Source organism: Ambystoma mexicanum, chromosome 1q, assembly GCF_040938575.1.
Source record: "Ambystoma mexicanum isolate Mex_15411 chromosome 1q, UKY_AmexF1_1, whole genome shotgun sequence".
In the NCBI taxonomy this organism is placed as follows: Eukaryota; Metazoa; Chordata; class Amphibia; order Caudata; family Ambystomatidae; genus Ambystoma; species Ambystoma mexicanum.
The window spans coordinates 802,304,575-802,324,472 of record NC_090922.1 but is presented as its reverse complement, the minus strand read 5'-3'; the positions used below and the strand labels follow the sequence as shown (position 1 = coordinate 802,324,472).

The following is a 19,898-nucleotide window of genomic DNA, read 5'->3' as shown; positions in this document are numbered from 1 at the left end:
TCCAAACACCAATCAGCCAGACCCCCCAGAGCTCTGTACTCGCATTGTCTCACCATCCTGAGGGTCAAACTAAAAGAGCTGGAGGAGCTAGTTTCACTGTACTGGCCGCCAAATCTTGGAACTCCCTTCTTCTCACAATCAGAATGAAACCCGTCTTCTGGACATTCAGAGCAAAAGTAAAGAGCTGGCTCTTCGATAAGTATCACTAACGGACGGCCAACCGGCTCTACAAAAAAAACATATGCGTCCTGTTCACCTCTTTTGTATTAATGTATGTAACACTGTCAGCTTGGTACTGTCGCCCAAACTGTAACTCCCGGGGACTCTTCTATATGCTTACTTTTATTTTTCTGCAATTCGTCTATCTTGTAACCGCTGGTCGACCAGCACTTTTGTTTGTTGTAATCCTTTGTATGCATGCAACTCTGTATTAAGGTCTAAACTAAACTCTTAGAATGGGTTTGAACTCACAAAGTTCCAGGTACAAGCCTTGCGCATTAACTGCTTGCACCACAGAGACAGGCTGAGTGGAGGTACATAGCAAGTTACGTAATGGCAAACGGAGCAAAAATACCTTTGTTATTAATATTTCCTTTTTTTGTGTGTTATAGTTGAATTGCTCAACATTTTGACACTAAATACCAATAACAGTCAAGTTAATTGAACAAATATAACATTAAGATACATAATTCAATTAGTATCATGCTTGGTATTTACCGCTTTTATCAACACTAAAAGCAGCACAATTTGTATGCATATACTGTCGGAATGGGGGGGTCCTTCTTTTATGTTGTTGGCTGTCCTGGTTTTTGTCTTGAAAATCTGGTCACCCTAGACATGAGAGACATTTTAAGACCCTTCTGGGACTGAGCCCTGACCCACCTAAGGGCTAGATCGGTGAGTACCTACACTTCTTTTTTTTCATTTAAAGCACTGGATTCAATACTTACACCAGGGCGCGTCTGCCCCTATCGTGACTCATTCCTGGGCCAGCTTTTCTCTATAATGACTAAGACTATGCGGGTTCTGTTTGCCCCATCATGACTGGGCATCCATTCCCACATCATGACTCATCCCGAGTTATCCTTCACACTCCCATGTGTCATTGCTTGTGCATGTCCTCTCCCTTCATACCATCCTTCTTCACTCACTGTCACGAATCACGGGCTCAAAATAATGGTTTATGGGCGTTATTCCCCTATAATACGGATCAGGCCTTGTTCGTCCCCTGCCCTGTATCACTCACGGTGTCGCTTCCAAGGCCTGGTAGTCGGTTACCAAGGGAGACGACAGACAGCGGCTATCTGTAGCCATAGCAGCCAAAGCACCAATCAAACACTCAGTTCGGGCCGCTCCCCCCGCCTTCGCTCTTCCACACAGTGAGGGGGCGGGCTTCCTCAAGCATGTGACATAAGGCCTAGGTGCGTGTGAATCTGAGCATGCGCTTTGCGGTGGCCCCAGAGAGCTACAGTCACAGACAGTGACCGGGTACAAGGAACTGTGAGAGCTGGCTGCCCGCGCTCAGACCGGAAGTGCCGGGGGCGCGCGGAGTGGGGGCACTTTGGAACGCGCGTTGCCCACGGACTGTAGGAGCGAGGCCATAGAGAGCGACGGTGGAGGCTAGAGCGGCACAGACAGGGGGAAGATGGCTGCTCCGGCAGAGGAGGCCGTACCGCCCCGGAGCTGAGCGAAACCGCTGCTCACAAGAGGATGAGCCTGTTGTGCGCGCAGTATCTCCGGTAAGTGAGGACTGGGCATTTGAGCAAACGCTGTGGGACTCGGCAAATTAGTGCGGTACTGTCAGAGTAAGGTATTGTAAGATGTACCTGCAGGCCAAAGGGAGGTGATAAAACACTGGAGATGAAGAGACGGACATATCGTATACATTAGTAAATTTAAAAAATAGCATTGCAGTGGTCTGAGAGATTGCTAGTGTGGGAACCTATGCAGAAGCGGAATACGGCAGATCTGACAGGTTAAGACGCGGACACTGCAGGAAACAAACCAGGTAATGACAGGTGAGATGTTCCTGGGGACACTGCAAGAAGCTGATTGCATACCCCAGATAGGTGAGGAGAGGGCCGGGGAAAACGATTCGGAGACTGGGGAGAAGGATCCCAATGTGATAAGGTGGGAGTTTCCGAACTTGCATGTGCACGCTAGCGAGGTAGAGGGCCAGTGATCATAGATGGTCCTTCCACTGACGGTGGCACGTATTATTGATACCCGGTCATAGTTGACAAGGCTGTTGGTCACTGAAATGCCAGGTATGAAGAATGCCTCTAATCAGCGGGCTTATTTACAGATTGTATTTCGGCAACAGGGAGTATATGGTCTCCACAGTATTCCGATCAGCCTTAAATCATGTGCTTGGTTTGCCTCTTTAGTCCATGGTCGCAATTTGGATGTGTATTCATAGGACTGATCTGTTTCCTGTTTGTTTCACATTATAATTGAAGGTGTTGGAGTGGCTGTCACTTTTCATTCTGGTCTGCTTCTCCAGCACGTGTCCCAACGCCAACCCTTGTCTGTCACCGCGGGAAGCACTCTACTTCAGCTGTGTGTATAGTATAATCGGAAATCTTTTTGAAATTAGAATTGACTGGTCGTCTTTTTTTTGCTGTTGCGACTTACTAAACATGTGCGCTTGCATCAATAGATTAAAAGTTTGTGTTTCTATTTGTGCTCCAGCATATAAGGGTAGCACAGGCTCAACTTGCTTTTTGTCCTCACTATCGCCCATGTATATCACTAAAGCAGGATTGTGCACACTTCAGATGCAGCTGATCTACCGTGATGCAGTGGGCCTTGGCCAATACTAGTTTTAATGTTCCCTTTGTCTCCGATTAAAGTCAGCAGCTGCCTGGTAAGGTTTAATTCTGCCCCTATGGTGCACCTATACGTCCTTCAATAAGAAAACCGTGAAGTCCAGGCACTTTATTATTTGCTCTACTCCATGGCTTGTCAAGTTCCTGGCCGAATGCCCTACAGTTCTACCGGGTTTTCCAGTGATCTTTATGATTTGAGACATAGCTCAAAACATAATGCATGTTATTTAAAGACACAGCTTTATGGAAACTGATTAATCATTCAGAGCTCTGTACAGTTTCTTTTTTGAGATGATCACTGCCTAGTAATTTCATAGCCAAGGTTTCAGTATGCTTTTGTCAACTGTGTACCATAGTCTCTTCACTAACTCTAATTCCCCTTTCTCCACTCACCCCCCTGCCTCACTTAGCCTCTCTTCCACCCCCACCTACTTCCCCCGCCTTCTAAGCCATCACAATGGCTGAGGTCTCTAGAGTAGTCTGCTCTATGAAGGTCTCATCCAAACAGGTTTCGCCCTGCTCCTCCAGAACCATCAAGGACAACTTCTCTTCTCTTGCTCCCGACTCCTTGCTGACTTCTGCAACCACTCCTTAGCCTCTGGCTTTTTCCCTCGCACTCTCTTGTGCACCCCCTCCTAAAAAAGCCTTCGGCTGACCCCCTCATGTCTGCCCAACTACCACCCTATCTCTACGACGCCCTTCCTGGAGAAGTTGGTACCTACTACACCCTTCCTTGAGAAACCCATGGAGAAGTTGATCCCCAACTGACCCAACACTGAGCTTGCTGGTTGTTTATATGATCATCAGGATTCTGAGCATCCAGAGGCACAGAAACTGCTCTCCTGATCACTTGAATAACTGCTTGCAAATCTTGACTCTAACTTTCCTGATGTTCTCATTCTCCTTGACATCTCCTCCGCCTTTGACACGGTCAACCACTCTATTCTCACAAAGTGGCTCCGTGATACCCTCAGTATCTCAGACTGGGCACTTGATTGGTTGACCTCCCATCACTGATCACCCTTCCAAGTGCTCCTGGGCTCCTTATCCACCACCACTCTCTACATATGGTGTCCCCCCACCCCCCGGGTTCCATCCCCTCGCCTTGGCTCTTCAACATCTACCTTGCACACCTAATCTCTGCCTTCTCTCCGCCATTTTCAGTGTTCTGCAGATGACCCACAACTCTTCTTCAAGCTCCCCTCTTCTATCATCCTTGTCTGCTATTGAATCTTGGTGTGCCTCCAATGATCTGTCTTAATGCCAGTAAGAACGAGATTCTTTCTATCGGGACACCTGTCCAATCCCGTTTCCCGCCTGCACTCCGGCTGCCCCCCTATGGGCTTGCCTCCCTCTCCTCCCACTGACGCCAGAAACCTTGGGTTCATCTTCGACTCCCCTCTCTTCCTTCATTCCTCACATCTTGGACCTTGCCAAGAAAGCCCATCTCAAACTTTACCTCCTTAGAGGCATTCTCCCATTGCCCATCTTCCCCCAGACGATGTTTCTACAGCCCTGCTCCTCCCCAGACTGGATTACTGCAACATCCTCTTTTCTAGCTGACTCTTTCTTCCTTCCGCCCTGTCCAACTAATCCACAGTAGGGTTGCAAGACTTATCCTTGGCCTCAAGCCCAGGCATCGTCTCTCTCCAGCCCTAATATTTCTCCATTGGCTCCCGGCTGCTGCAAGGATCAAATTCAAGACCCTTTGCATCATCTAGGCTGTCTGGGGCTTGGGAACATACTACCTGCAGCTTTGTCTTACTAAATACTCTTGTTCCAGATCTCTTCAATCTTCTCTTTGCTGATCAAATGCTTCTCCAAGCAGAGAGCTGGGGGCAGATTCCTCTCCTCAGCTGGCTCCCTCCTTTGGAACAGTCTCTCCCTCTCTGCTGTTTAGTTCTTTTTTTCAGTGTTGATTTGCTCCCTTCCCTTTTTGCCTTGTGGCGCATTGATACTGTCTTGCTGTATAAGCGCCATATGAATATCCAATAAATAAATGGCAGACGTTCAGGATGAAATGTACTTATGCTGTGTGAACCCTTGCATTCCTTTTCTAGTTCCTTACTTTTGATTCATTGTTATTGAAAGAGTGACGTGTTTGACACAGCCTTTAGTAATACGTTCTTGTGTGCCTACCCCGGAATAATCTATGGTTGGCTGTTGATCTTCTTGCCAACCATCACCCAATTTCTCTAGCCCTTTTGAGTTACATTTAAGTGTTGTGTTTTCAACCAGATGAAGATCTAGTAGGATGGAGCATGATTGTTTGTGTTTATTTACTATTCAGGTGTTATTTTGAACAGAAATGAGGCCAAAGAAACCACAAAGGAGAGCGAGGCATGTCTCTGCGTAGGGTGACTTTACACAAGGTTGAGTAACCATTTGATGAGGGGGTGGGATGTAAACCTCGGCCATAGCCTTGGAGCAGGCATAAATGTAGCATACCCACCGGCCCTAGTGCCATGGCAGATGGTAAAATATTGCTATTTACAACTGGAGGATCCAAGTGGGTTGGAGATTCGGGAGAAGCCCTCCTCGCTGGTGAAACAATGGAGCTGGTATCGGAGCTTGAACCATTCTATCAAAAGGATGTGTTTTTTGTCCTGCTGAGGGCATTTCAGTGGAGTAGGTGCAGGGAGTGGGTCAGAGAAACAGTAAGGAGGGAGTTGGAATAGAAAGTCCAAGAGAAAGTATAGGAAGATGCATTTGGCAATGTAGTGTAGGCAAGACAGTGGGCCTCATTCCGACCCTGGCGTTAACCAAGGCGCTATTAGCGCCTTGGTTGACGCCGTTATTTTTCCGACTCCGCCATGGTGAATGGCAGAATTACCGCACCATTCCAAGGTTGGCGGGGTCGGTAATTCCCCATTCACCAAGGGCCCTCCCCATAGGGCTCAATGGGAATGGGGAAGGCGCTAATTACGGCACCGTAAATTACGGTGCCGTAATTAGCTCCTAGGTCCCTTTGCGGGTTGGTTTTTTTTAACACCTGCAAAAAGCAGGCGTTAAGTACCAACCCGCAAAGGGAACTCGCAATAGGGCGGTAAGGGTTTTACGGCACCGGTCTCGTTAACGGTGACCGTTAACCCTTACCGCCCTACTCGGAATGACCCCCAGTGAATGGATTTGTGAAAGGGAAGTAGACATTTAATGGGAGCATTGAGAGCGACCCAGCATGGTGGAGGTGGTGGGTGATCAAGGTAAGTTGTATAGGGTGTTCAGGAATTTAAAGGGGAGAGACGCAGTAGAGGGGGAGACCAAGGAGTAAGCTTGAGCAGTAATCGTTTGCTGAGCACAAGAGTAGTGATTAGTGTTTTGACTAGTGGTGGGTGAGGTGGTAGCAGATTTTTTGGAGATTGAGAAGGTTGTCTTGCAGCTGTGGCAGTAGCCGTAATGAACTGTTGTGGTTTGAGGTCACTGTTCAAGTAGACTCTGTTGCAAGCCTTGGGTGATGGAGCTAGGGTGTCCAGAAGCCAGGAGAGTGGGATTAGAATTGATCGCAATTCGGAATATGATTTCCCTTCTTGAAGTTTTCAGTGTCGCACAGCATAGAACCATCTTGGGGACGTGGGCTGGCATTACCAGGGATTTTGGTACCACCTAGCCTGCATATAGGGTGTATCAGTGGACTGAGGTTAGCGTTTCCAGGTATTGGTAGTGACCTCCCTTTCCTCTTTGAGAAGAGGACCCCATTTTGCCTTGTGAAGACCAGTCATCACCTTTTTTACAGACCCCCTCGCCCCCCAAGGTAGAAGCCTCTTTCAACTGTGGGCTTGACACTGCAGTCAAGTCCAATCCTATTTGGCTGCAAAACATTGCAAGCAAACAGTATAGTGCTGCAACTAAACTGATCCAAGGTTGTGATAAGTCTGTATTGGGCCAGTGGTTTGTGAATTCTTAGACTATATCTCTAAATAGGGTTGTCCATGCAGCCCTTGCTGTCAAGGATGGCATTTGTTATGTTATAGGAAAATGGCGCAAAGCTGCCTTTTGTGTGCTTTATATTGCTTTGTCTGCTCAATGGTTCCCCATTGAACCGTACCTGACGCAGGTGGATAATTAGTAGGTGATGCTACTTGTATATGGTGTCTGATTTTTGTGTGCGATAGTCTGCCATGTAACCTGTCGCTATGCTTGTGTAAAAATCTTCCAGGCTAAGTTAGGTGCGTTAATAGAGAAGATGCACAGGCGATGGGGTAGCTGTGACATGTCTGGAGTGTTTTGTAATACGTTTTTGTCACTGTGTAATCATACAGCGTCAAGATTAAGTGCTTCAGTTATCCCATGGTTGACTTAGGAGACATGTCTCCTATTTTTTTTTTTTTTTTTTTTTTTTTTTTTCCATCTGCTGTATATTTTGCACCTCTACAATACAGTAGAGGAACCGCTTATATTCTATCCACTTGCTGAATTTGGCCCAGCTACAAACTATTAGTGTTGCTTGTTTTTCCCCCGAGAGCGGGGTGTGAGGAGGTTTGACTTCTGGGCCTGTGCTGTGACACTAAATTCAAATGGATGTTTGACTGTTGTGACACATTGCTCGCTTTAGGGGGACAGTGCTGTGGCAGTAGAAAACTGGTGAGGGTTTGAGTGACAGAGAGACCCAATGACAAAGTGACACTGGCTGGAATTTGATATGTTGTACTGACTGCTTCGTTGCTGTGTCGCAACAAGGTAACGGTAGATAGTAAAGAGAAGTTTGTTTCTGGTAAGAGGTAACTACATAGATCTGACTATTAGTGGGGGTTTTCTTGTTCTGGTGCTCATTCCATAGGTTGGGAAGTAACTCTCCATTTACTTGTCTGACCATTTATCCGAATTGTGTGGCTTGCAGCTTTTCTGTTATACCTTTTTCAAGAGGGAAAATACTGCCCATATATAGCCCCTGGTGACGTTGTCACCAGTGAGCTGTAAATATGGACTAAGCAGACATACTGTACAGTGAATGGATAGCATTTATTGGCTACCAGGAGTGCTAAAGGATTCTTGCCCACAGGTGGGGTGGGAGCCCTGATTTTGATTGATCTCTTAGCAGCGTTTGACACCGTTGACCACTCTACCCTGATTGCCCGGCTCTCCTCGGCAGGCCTCTCTGGTCAAGTTCTTGTTTGGTTCTCGTCCTTCTTGGTGGGGTGTTCTCAATCTGTGTCTCTACCCCCCCCCCCCTTTCTGCTCTCACTCGATTCCTCTGCTGTGTGGAGTTCCCCAGGGCTCCTCATTGTCTCCTACTCTATTCATTCTATACATTCAACCTCTTCTGGGCCTAATTCATGCATATGGCTTCTTGTGTTTATTCCTTCATCGCAAATTATTGTGCTGCTGGCTTTGACTCAAACGGAGACTGCAGGCGGCTGACGAACTGCTTAAAAGCAGTTTGTGATTGGATGGCCTTGAATTGGCTTAAACTGAACAAGGAGAAAACAGAGGGGTTGGTGGTAGGAACTGTGCTGCCATCATTGTTCTGCACTCCTGATTTCTGGCCCGAGCGTCTTGGTCCATTTCCCTTCCGGTTTCTTCGGTGAAGGACTTGGGCATCAAAATCTCGGCCTCTCTATCTATGGCCAATCAGGTTTCTCTAGTCTCCCAGAAAGTGCACTTTTTAAGCTGTGGACCCTACGGAAAGTACTCCCATGCATCCCCCCCAACCCCCCTGAAATTCCATGCTCCAGTGATATCCTCCCTGATTATCAGCAATGTTGAATACTGTAATGCCTTATATCTTGCTATTCTGCTGCAGCTTCAGCTACTGCAGAATATGGTGTGTTAAGAATATTGGCGTACTAAAAAGGACCGGCCCTGATTTAAAAAAGACAGTCAATCCGTCGAAACACGTGTCATCACAAAAGGGCACTTAATAACATAAAAACACTGTGTGAACCATAAAGAGGATTGTGGATTTTTTTCTTTTGATTGACATTGGAATATTGGGCGCATTAGCACGATTTAGTGTAACTACTAAAATCAACTTTTCCTTTAGAACAGTTTTACCACACCTGTTAGGCATCATAGTCCTAAGGAGATCAGTTCAATGCCACATTATACCACTGAACACTTCCATTAAGGCACCAAATGTCACTGCCGGTTCTAAAAATTTGCTTTTGTTCAAGATTTAACAACCTTTGATTTATGACTTTCTGACTTCAACCTGTTTTTCTTAAGAATCCCCTATCTGCAAAAGTACGAGGAAACTCAATGTAAGGTTTCACTAGGGGAGCTTGTTTTTTTTTAATTTTTGTAATGCAACTTCGATGCTCAATGAACGTGGTCTTACACTTAGTTTTGTTTTGCCTATGTAGTGACAGGGTTCGAAATTGAGGGGAGCCGAGAGCTATTTCGCTCCTGCTTGTAGCCCAGAAGAGCCTGGTTAGCTTGATGACAACCGCTATAGGGAGCTACTTTTTCTCCCCAGGCCAACTGATGCTGAACAAAAACACCTATGTGAATTTAACTCTGTTTGGGACAATCTACTAATAAACATTAGGGCGCCTCTATATGACATTAAAAGCATAAGGGTAGGGTTCAAAATTGCTGGAAGCTATTTTGCTCTTGGTTATAGCTAAGGGGGACCCTGGATAGCTTGCAACCAGGAGCTACTTGTGACTCCCCAGGCAAGTGGTGCCATACACACATAGTTATTTGGTATTAACTGTGTGTAGCTTTGGTAATGTGTACAAAAGACACACCTACATTTAAAGTGTAGTGCATAAAATACAATGAGGAATATGTAGTTTTCATCCCCCCACACTATGTGCCAGCTCCTCGTTCCCCCAGAAATACCTCCTACCTAAAGGGTGATGCCTGATACCAGGAGCGGCTTTTTGCTCCTGGTCAGCCAATCCTAATTCCGATAGCCCATAAGGGGTCAAAAAAAACAAATGTTTGCAACTTATGTGGAAGTTAGATTTGCGGAACACAATGCACTAGCTCCTCGTTCCCCAGTGGCAGCTCCTGTTCAATGCTGGATACTCTGGCATAGTGACCTTCGACTGGATTCATGCCCCACAATGTGGTCTCTCTACTCTAAGTTCTATTGGTTACATCATTCCTAATGATTATATTCTTGATTTCCGTACTTCTCTTATGTGCCACAATGGAGAGTGGTCTGGTTTTAGAAAACCTCTTTTAATTTCTCATGATAATAGACTTGCTTTTTATATGATAAGTTAGTAAAGTTATTGACAAATGCCAGTGCCCCACCAGTTTCGTTCTTATGGGGTATGCACCAGCGATGCCTTATTATTCATAATATTATTAGCCAGCTTTGCATATCTTCTCACTAACTTGGGAGGATAGCCAGGAGCAATTGAGCTTATTGGACAACTTTCAGGTTCTGCTACATATGACTCTTTGGTGCTGCTGTAACGGTTCAGTCTAAGAAACTGACCAAAAGGTAAGCTGCCTTTTATTTTTTATGTGCTTCACATGATGGCTCATATAGTGCAATAAGGCATTCTTGTCAGTGTCTTTACTGAAAGGCCTCAACAAGTGTGTCTCCTTTTCTAGATTAGAATAGAAGTTAGGAATGTCTGGCATAGTTGGGCGATAAGGGACAGAAACATGTAGGGCGACATAGGATACAGATAGATCTATATGTACACAACTGTATAGTTCCAAGAATTGGGAAATGTGTTTTTTCTTTTTTTGTCATTTAAGCAATTATCACAGTAGGATTACGAAATTGTATGGTCTTGCATCCTACTTTTTTTTTTTTTTTTTTTTAACATTTGGGTATACAAGTGTTTTTATATTATGGTATAGATTGTTTTGCACTACATACAACTTGAGTTAGCCCATTTTGTTTTTTTCCAGCACTTTGTTTTTTTAGGAGCATGAGAGCATGAGGAGACATTGTGTATGTGATGGGATTGATACTCTTTCCTTTGTGATATTTACCAAGTTAGTGGGGGGGGGGGTACAGTTCCAGTGGTCAGTTGGGACTGTTTCTTGGAGAAACCCGTTGTATAAACCTAATTTAATGTGACACAATTCCTCAACTCTGGAAGAATGGAGGGCTTAGTTGGACATGACTCGATTTGAACTGGCCCCATTTTTGAAGAGTGCATAAGTTGCCGAGGTATTTTAAAGGATACAATTCAATGTTTTGTACAAGGGGAATGTTTTAATGTTATCCTGACTTTACTTTTCCCAGCAAATAAAGGATCATTTATGGTCCATTATTGCGCTCTTTGGCGGCTGACGTTAATGTAATAAAGTACCCTGCATCCATCCTCATGGTATTATCATGTCAGCAGACGCCCTCCGTTTGTTCCGTAATGCACACCACCCTGTTATGTATCGTATCATAAAGCATATCTTAACTTGTAAAGAAAAACATTGTTGTTTTAGTGTGGCTGGTGCTGTCTTCCCATGCGTGGTTAGTCCAGCGCAGCACATCAATCTTCCTACTTCTGCATATGACTGGTCAGATCACATAGATTGCTCAGCATCTTCCCTGGCTCTCTTTAAAGTCTTTGGTTGTCCGACTTCATTTCTGACCATGTATTTCATGAATAGTTTCATTTGCTCCTGTTCTCTTCCTCTTTGAACTTCATGGATGTTGTCTTGTGAGATTGAGAAGAAGCATAAAGTCGAACAATTGTTTTCACTTTCTTGGATGCAATTGGTAATGTCTTGTAGTGCTACTCCTCTGTACTCGTTGACTGGTTTGAGCCTGATGTTTTTGTTATGATTTTGACTGCTTTTTTTATTTTATTTCTTTTCTTGTACTTTTTTTAAACCTTGTGTTTTCTACTTCATTTACGTACCAATTCTTTTCTTTCTGAATGACATTTTATTGAAGCCAACCGAGAGTGTAAACCAGAATGCATACGCAGGAACATGAAATAAAGATATGGAGGAGCTGGTCTCACAGGTATAGCTCTAGATACCATGTATCCTAAGCAATATTTAAAAACAAACCAGATAAGTACTAGACTATGTAGTTTGCTAAGTAAAATAGATTATCCATTTATAAAAATAGACGGGTTGGCTATAGTAAATCACTGTTGTGAATTTCCAACCAGGTGGAGATATTGGTCACTGCATTAAGACGGGAACCAGAAAATAGTAGGTCTACAGGCCTATAAATAGATGGAGGAAAAAAGACAAGAGGTGGGAGGAATGGTAACAGGGTTGCCGGTGGGTAAAACGTATTAAATGCTGCCCACATAATGCACTTAATACCGAGAGGTTTCTGCGTGGACCCAGGATTCGAACCCGTGTTGCTCTGAATTGTTTTGCTTCCAAGGCGAGCACATTGCCACTGAGCAATACTACCTGTGTCTATCTTCATATTTCCTTGCACAATTATTCCCATACATGGATGTCTGACCAATATATAGAGACCAGATCAGTTATCAAGTCCTTGTACCAAAGGTGGCAGATTCTGCTGTGTACGTTGGAGGGTGAAATGTGGGGCGTGGTCTGTCTTGTGATGTTGCCCGTCTAGTATGGAGTCAGAAAGTAAACCTGCCAAGGATACGCAGGGTCAAAATGTAGACGGTGTAAAAGTTCACCCGCAGATCTGTCTGAACGATGTGAAATGGGGATTGATGTAAATATGCACGAAAGGGAGCTATGTAGAGGTTGAAGTCCATTAGAAAAGGCAACCTGCGTTGTAGGGTAACACTGAAATTACTTTAGTAATTCTGCTTTTCCCGTGTGGGTTATTTTTTAAATTCCTTTTTTAGTTGCACAGGACAACATTTGGAAGGGTTACATGTGGTGGGAGTGGGCTTGAATCCCACCATATTTAAAAATGGCAATCTTTTAACCTTGTGGTTTTTCACTGTCAATGTAACACATTTTTAAACTGACACGTCAACCTTATAATTTGTCAACATGGGGTTCTTTTGATGGAGATGAAGGGAGTCAGTGTTTATTTCTTTACTACCACCCAACACAATTGAAGCCACAATGCCTGGCAGCAACTTGGAGGCATTCCAGAGAAATCATGAAGTACAGTAGCCCCTGATGTTCTACGTATTGCTGAACTCCAGATCCATCCCACCCAACAACTTGCCCCCAAACTATTTCCCATACCATGGTTATAAGTGTACCCATGGGTTGAGATGAGAAAATCCTCATAACGTGTCACTATCTAGTAAACTTACTTCCAGAACATATATATATATATATATATATATATATATATATATATTCAGGAGAGAGGGAAGACCGCACTCTCCGCAGATCATATGGCAAAATCCAAACAAAGGCGCAGCTCAAAACGAGGAAGGCCATAAAAAAGTTTAATGAAACAAACACAAAAGTGTGTAAAAACACGGCTGGGAAAGCAGCAGAAATAGAGGCAGGACGCCCATAGGCACGACCTGCAGACAACACGTTTCACGCTCAACTGAGCGCTTGGTCACATAAAGGAAAAATGGACCAAAGCATAGTTATAAAATCATGTAGTCCTTTCACTGTATCAATGGAACAAAGGGTGCATGGAGGCACGGATTCAATGGCAGCCATATTGTAATGGGGGGGCGGAAATCTACCTGCACTGGAGCCAAGAAAGAAATGCGGGGTGAGCCGGCAAAAAGTGTCAAAGTAAGCCAATGAAAAGTGCAAAGTGCACACAATATAAAGGCAGCACTAAAATAATAAGGGAGGCGACCAAGAGAATGGGCTAAGCCACATGAACCAAACCAAATACACCCCCAAGTTCCACTGTGGATTCCTGATCGAAAGAGGCCAATTTTTTTTTATATATAGATATAGATATATATATATATAGTGTTTTTTTTTTTTTTTTTTTTTTTTTTCTTCTTCTTTTTGACGGCGTCGACTAAGTCTAAAGGTATTGTCTGTTGGGTAAGTTTCAGCTTGAGTCTGGCTTGCAGGTATACGCTGTTCACCCCCGACCCTATGTTGACATTACTCTTAATCACCTTCCTCCATCTCTGGCAGTTAAACCACACTGCAGTAATCTCAGCAGGATTTCCACCTTGGTAGGGCTAGTCTTGAGCAACTTCCCCTACCAGAGCTAGCACTGGATATCGCTTGACTGCATATCCGTGATTCTCTCCATTCTTCTCTTCAGCATCCTATACCTTCCTTCCTGCCTTGGTAGTCCTTAGCTAATTTTTTAGTCCATAGCAATTTTAGTAAGTTTGCAAACAGAATCAGCTCACCATTCATCTGCAAACCCCCAAGCTTCTACACGCCCTTCTGCCCACCAGGACCTCCATCAAATCCTATTTCGCACCTTAGTCGGTGACAACCTTTTTTTGTAATCCATCTGAGTTGGACTGGCAGGTTCTGCAAAACATTAAGGATCTCGTGAAGAAGACCCTTTTTAACAGTGTTTAACTTTCCCTAGAGAGTGAGGTTTATTTAGTCTGTTCCGTCTCACACACACACACACCTGGTTGTTACTGAAATGTCATCAGTTTATTGACAGTCTTCACCAGGCATCTGCCTAACTGTTTAAGTCCATCTCTATCCCAAATTATGGCCCAGTTCTGAAAAAAAATAACCTTTAACACAAGTCTGGGTAACCTAAGGGCTGTCCAATTCCCAAAATACAGCATCCTTTCATTGGTAGGTGAGCATGACGCAACAGGGAGTAACAATTTCTTGTTGAAAGCTACGAGCCATCCCTAACCAGTGACTCAGCCCTTCCACCCCCAGTTCTCCACATTAACGCCGCACACCATTTCCTCCTTGTCTGGAGTCGATTATCGCCGGCCAGTGGCGAGTGAACATTTTGAGGCCTGCAAAAATATCAATCTATCTTATTACGTGTGCACTGGCACCCTTTCAATTATCCTGCTTTGCATGGGTTCATTGTCTTCCCTGTGATTACCTCCAGCCTTATTGCAAATGTGTTTTTCATTATCTTTATATCCCCCTTCGACAGGGAGATTGGTCACTAGGTAGTGCATTGAGTCTGGTCCCTGTTTGGTTTAAGGGTGAGGGTGACAAGGGCCTTGCGCATCAGCTCTCATAAAATCCCACTGTACAATCATTAAAATGGTTTGGTAGAACTTCAAAGTGAGTGCATATTCTCCTGGAGATTTGCCCAAGTTTCATCTGCCCTACAGAATCCACCTCATGGTGCCTTCTAACCTGTATCTGTCTGGGCGCACAAACTTTGGAAAAAGGTATCCAGGCCCCGCACTATTGGATGCAGTCTGTCGGAGCGCAGCTCCTCGTGGAACTTGTGTGTCCTTCCCTTAGTTAGTTATTACTAGTGTACTCATAACTGCCAGAGGACAGTCCTTTTCCTTTGCTTCTTTTACCTTCCATGCCAACAGTTTCCCTGCCTTGTCCTCCTGTTCCCAAAATTCCGGCTGCCAGTTAACACTTCCCATTCCGCTTGTGCATTCAATAACATAAAGGGCCTAATTCACAGGAGCGTTTTATAATTGTAAAACCCCATTGGGAAACACTCTGAATAAGGGCCTTCGTGATTTATTTGATTTGTCATCCTGCTCCAATTCTCTTCGCTGTTCGTTTAACCTCTGCTTCAAATGCATGCTTTCTTTTCTTGCTCCTTATTTTAGTGTTCTGAGTAACTAATCGGCACACCTTGCATAGTTTCCTTAATAGTCCCACACTAACTCTAGTCGAGAGGAGATCAAGGTATTATTGAATAATTCCTGTATTTTTCCCTCCACATGCTTTGGTATTTCACGGTCTTTTAGCAGAGATACATTGAGACAACCTCTCATTACTAGGGTCTCTTGGGCATGAGACTGCAATTCCCTGAATCTCAGATTTAGTCCGGCATTGTGCTACGGGGTGAGGCCTAGAAGAAATCAGTCTGCAGGTAAGATTTGTGAGCATGCAAATGGGCTGACCTACTTCACTCCTGGTGAAACGCTTTTAGGATATTAATAAAGATATCGGGTTGCATCATTTTGCAGAATTTGTGAGTTTGATTTGGCAGCTTTCTAATTATGGATGATCTGACACTACATTCAAGTTGCCTTATAATAATATTTTAGCACCATTATTTTACTTAGATTAAGACACATCTTCTTGCATAATATCCGATTGAGGCTTTTTTGGGAAATAAACACCATCAAAGATCAATGGAGTGCTATCTAACAGACTTCAGTTGGGACATATAGGCCTTCCAAGTTACATATCTTTATTCCTCACTGCATACCTCAAGCAAGTTGTAATTCAAGAGCTAGTCCTTGGAGTTTATTTATAATTAACATTTTTATAGCGCACAGCAGCCCGGAGGCATCGTGACACTGTTAAATGAAAGCATACTTAGTTACATAGGACAGATTTCACATACATAGTAGGAAGCATATATACATTTATAATTTACAGTGCAAGCGCAGAGCAATATTGTTTTTTTGGGGGGGGGGGCGGAAGGACTCAGTTGAAGAGAGCAGTGTTTAGCTTTTTCCGACATGCTGGGAGTGAGGTTTCAGCTCTGAGAGTGTTGGGTAGGACATTTCAGAGTTTAGGTGCTATGTGAGGAAAACCAATCCCACCTGCTTTGGTCCTTTTGATGGGAGGGGAGATGATAAGTTTATTGGAGTAGCCTGTTCTTAGGGGCGTGTGGAGGTACCTGTGGATGGTGTCAGATAGGTGGGGGGGGAATATGTGAGAGTTAAGCAGCTGTGTGTGAGAGTAAGCGTCTTGAACGTAATTCGTTCCACTACGGGAAGCCAGTGAGCTGCTCGCCTGGCTTGCGCTATATGATCTCTTTTGGGGATACTTAATGCTGCTCTAAGAGCGTTATTTTGTATGATTTGGAGTCTGTTAATGTTTATTGCTGAGGTGCCTGCCAGGAGGGCATTGCAACAATCTAGTTTGGCTCCAATGGTGGCTCTAGCTAGAGAGACAGTTGGATTTGGATAAGAATGGTTTCACAGCGTTTATGAGCTTGGTGGTGTGCGCGGAGGCAGCGGCAAAGGCACTAACCTGCAGCCTTATGGATAGGGTCGAGTCTAAGCAGACCCCTACGGTCTTAACAGAGGAGGAGACCGGGATGATGGAGTTGTCAATGGTGACATTTTCATATTGATTGCCAAGTCTGGAGAGTGTGGCTTTTGGAGTATAATCTGTCTTATCTCCATTGAGACAAAAACCTTTAGTCGCCATTCAGGCTTGGGTGGTGGCGTAGATTAGATGGAGGGTTGCAGCGTATTGATCATAGGATCCTGAGCGAGGTAGGAGTACCTGGGTATCGTCGGCATATTTTGTATAAGCTATGCCAAGGGCGTCCAGTTTGTCAAAGAAAGTCTTTGTAAACAGGTTGTATAGGGTGGGCACTGTGCAGGAGCCCTGTGGGACTCCGCAGTGAATGGTGGCGGGGGCTGCACTTGCCTGATTGGAGAAGACCTTCATGGCTCTGCCTTCGAGGAATGATGTGATCCAGGAGGAGGCTTCTTTAGAGAATTGAGCAGCTTGAATGAGGTGAGAATGAGGTGAGAAGTGAGTATCTTGTGATCTACAAGATCAAACGCAGCCGAGAGGATAGCTGGCTTACCTTTGTCATGATGACTGTTGTTTGATTTTTAAGGTCTTGCACGACAGGTTCTGTGCCATGGCCTTTGCAGAATCCAGATTGTCTTTTGCCGAGGATGGAGTTGGTTTCAAGCAAGTGTTGATTCTGGTTGTGGGTTGCAGGTCAGACCTGGCAGACGAGAAGGCACCTGCGAGCAGAATTCATAGTTTGCCGGTCCGCTAACAACAGTGCTGGCAAGCTTACTGGTACTGTTGTTACCCGACCGGCAAACTTGTAATGAGGCCCATTGCCTGTATTAATTATGCTGTTCCTCCGTGCCATGGGGAAAGCCTTCCCTGTTCATCACATTTCTCTTTCCCATTTTTCTTTTTGCATTCAATTGTTTGTTTTTCTCTTTTTTTTAAACAAAAGAATGAACACAATACTAAAACATATTAACATCATTGCTCTTCTGAAAGTCTTTTTCTATGTCTCACATTTTGCATTATAACCTTCTTTGACACTCTTTTGCTGGCTTTCTATAAGTCTAAGGACTGTTAGAAAATGAAAAGGTCCCGTTCTACTCCTTATTATGTTGTGCTTTGGGAGATGGTGCTCTTGTCTTTGCAAACGTCGGCCATGTCATGTGGACCCATCCGCGCTGTGGTTGGTGTTGAATAGATGACGGTATGTGGCCCAGTGAAGCGCTCCTCTTTCCACTTCCTTACATGGTTCTGAACAGGGACATGGTCACCCTGAAAAAGGTGTTGCTGGTGGGAAACGTTAGCTTGGGTCACCCGATTGTCCAAATTGGTTTTTAGGCCTCCTCTGCAAGGAGATCTAGTGTAGGGACTTGGTAAGTTATTTTGATATGTGTCAAATTTCTCTCGCCCTCCCACCCCCAACAATCGCAGAGGAAGCGGGGGGAGGGGGTGTCAGTTTGTACGCGACTGCAGTATTGGCGCATGCATTCCCTGCCCGGTAACAATCTCCCACAGGCATATTGCTTAGTGCAAACCAAGCAAGAGGCAAGCCGTGCACCCATGATTTTTCAAGCGTTTGTAGAAGCTTAGCCAATCGCATTTTTGGCAGTTCATTCATCTTCTCTACCAAACAGTTGTCTTGAGGATGGTAAACCGTACATAATTTATGCTTGTCCCCAGGAGGGTTGTTACTGCCTCTATCAAATTGTTGGCAAAGTGCTGACCATTATCATAGCGAATTTCATCTGGAATCCCCCACCTTGGGAACACCTTCCTCACCAGACATTTAGCCACAGAGCGGGCATCATTGTGGGCACAGGGACCTGCCTGTAGCCAACGTGAGAATGGACACACGACTACAAGCATGCACTTCTCTTGCATATCAATGTATTCGATCTGCAAGTGCCGAGAAGCCTTCCGGTTGCGGCAATGTTCTCTGTACAAGTCTGTGTGACCTGGCAAACTTCTGGCAGGTCATGCAGTTACTTGCATATTCAGACACGCATTCATACAGATTTGGCACAAACCAGTCTTCACTTATCCCTGCAGCCACATGCTCTTTCGATACATGGGTAGGCTAGTGAAGCTGTTCAATGTCAACTGTAACAATTTCTTTGGCATGACAGCCTTTCCTGTGTTATGTCGCCAAATCAATTGGTGGACGGAGAACATGCTGAAAAAGAGCATCTGTTGCTTTCCCGGCAAATCAATATTGGGATTGCATTGAAACCTTTGGGTAATGCATCTTTCTCTGCTCACTTTCAGTTCTGTTATTAGGGATATTTTTTCTTCCTCGCCAGGGAACCGCACATGTGATCCCTCTGGCATATATGCTGCTGTGTTTCTTTTCCTCCCCCCTGCTTTGTCTGCCCTTTCGTTTCCTAGTGAGATACAATATTGCTTTCCTGAATGGTCTTTGCACTTTATTAATGCTAATTCTACTTTGAGTGGTAACTTCGCTACCCGTTCACCTCAGTAATGCTGCATGCTGAACTGGAGTGCCATCACTTCTTGTCAATATACACAACAAAAGGGGAAGAGAGGTCGACACACCCCCGAACCACAGAAGCCGAATGTGGTTGATCCTCCCACTGTGGTTGGCACAGGTACCTGGTAGAGTGAACAGGACACCACATGGCAGCCAGCGAGGGGGTATGGCTTAAGAGGGTTGGGAAGAGGTTGTGGACAGGGTGGGGAATTTTAGGGAAACCGGATAGAGGGTGAAGGAAAACCTAGTGTGGATAGGACTGGAGACGTAACAGGGAAAGAACCCTACACTGCCTAAAACCTAGTAATCGTCTAAACAGGTCTTGCCCGTGACTCTGACATACACTCTATGCACACCTTGAAACCTCTATAGCACATCTTGATACATGTACCATAATCACACGTTGACATAAACATTACACAAAGCAAGCAGTATGGCACATACGATTGGGAGAGCTCACATTATGAATGACATAACACATGGCCCACTTGGGCTAACAGGTAGCAACACTGATAACGGTTAAAATGAAAGAACATATACACAGGGAGACATACTTCTTTTGTTCATTCCCCCTGCATGCCAGTCTTTTGATAAAGTAAACTCTTCCTGTCAGCATTTAACCACCAAATACCCGATGAGAGGGACCTTATGTCTAAATGCCCTCAGAAGCGCATTTC

General features: G+C 44.7%; 1 protein-coding gene across 6 annotated transcripts in view; it reads left to right on the top strand.

Moving 5' to 3' along the window:
• Nucleotides 1-1,413: 1,413 nt before the first annotated feature.
• SMG7 (SMG7 nonsense mediated mRNA decay factor) overlaps nucleotides 1,414-19,898 on the top strand; it is a 1,316,737-nt gene continuing 1,298,252 nt past the window's right edge. For 5 of the 6 annotated variants that reach the window (XM_069641403.1, XM_069641402.1, XM_069641401.1 and 2 more), the window contains exon 1: nucleotides 1,414-1,739. In XM_069641403.1, the coding sequence (XP_069497504.1) occupies nucleotides 1,711-1,739 (29 nt within the window). In that variant the 5' untranslated portion in view covers nucleotides 1,414-1,710. The remainder of the gene's footprint in view (nucleotides 1,740-19,898) is intronic. The other variant, XM_069641405.1, reaches the window with a different exon arrangement.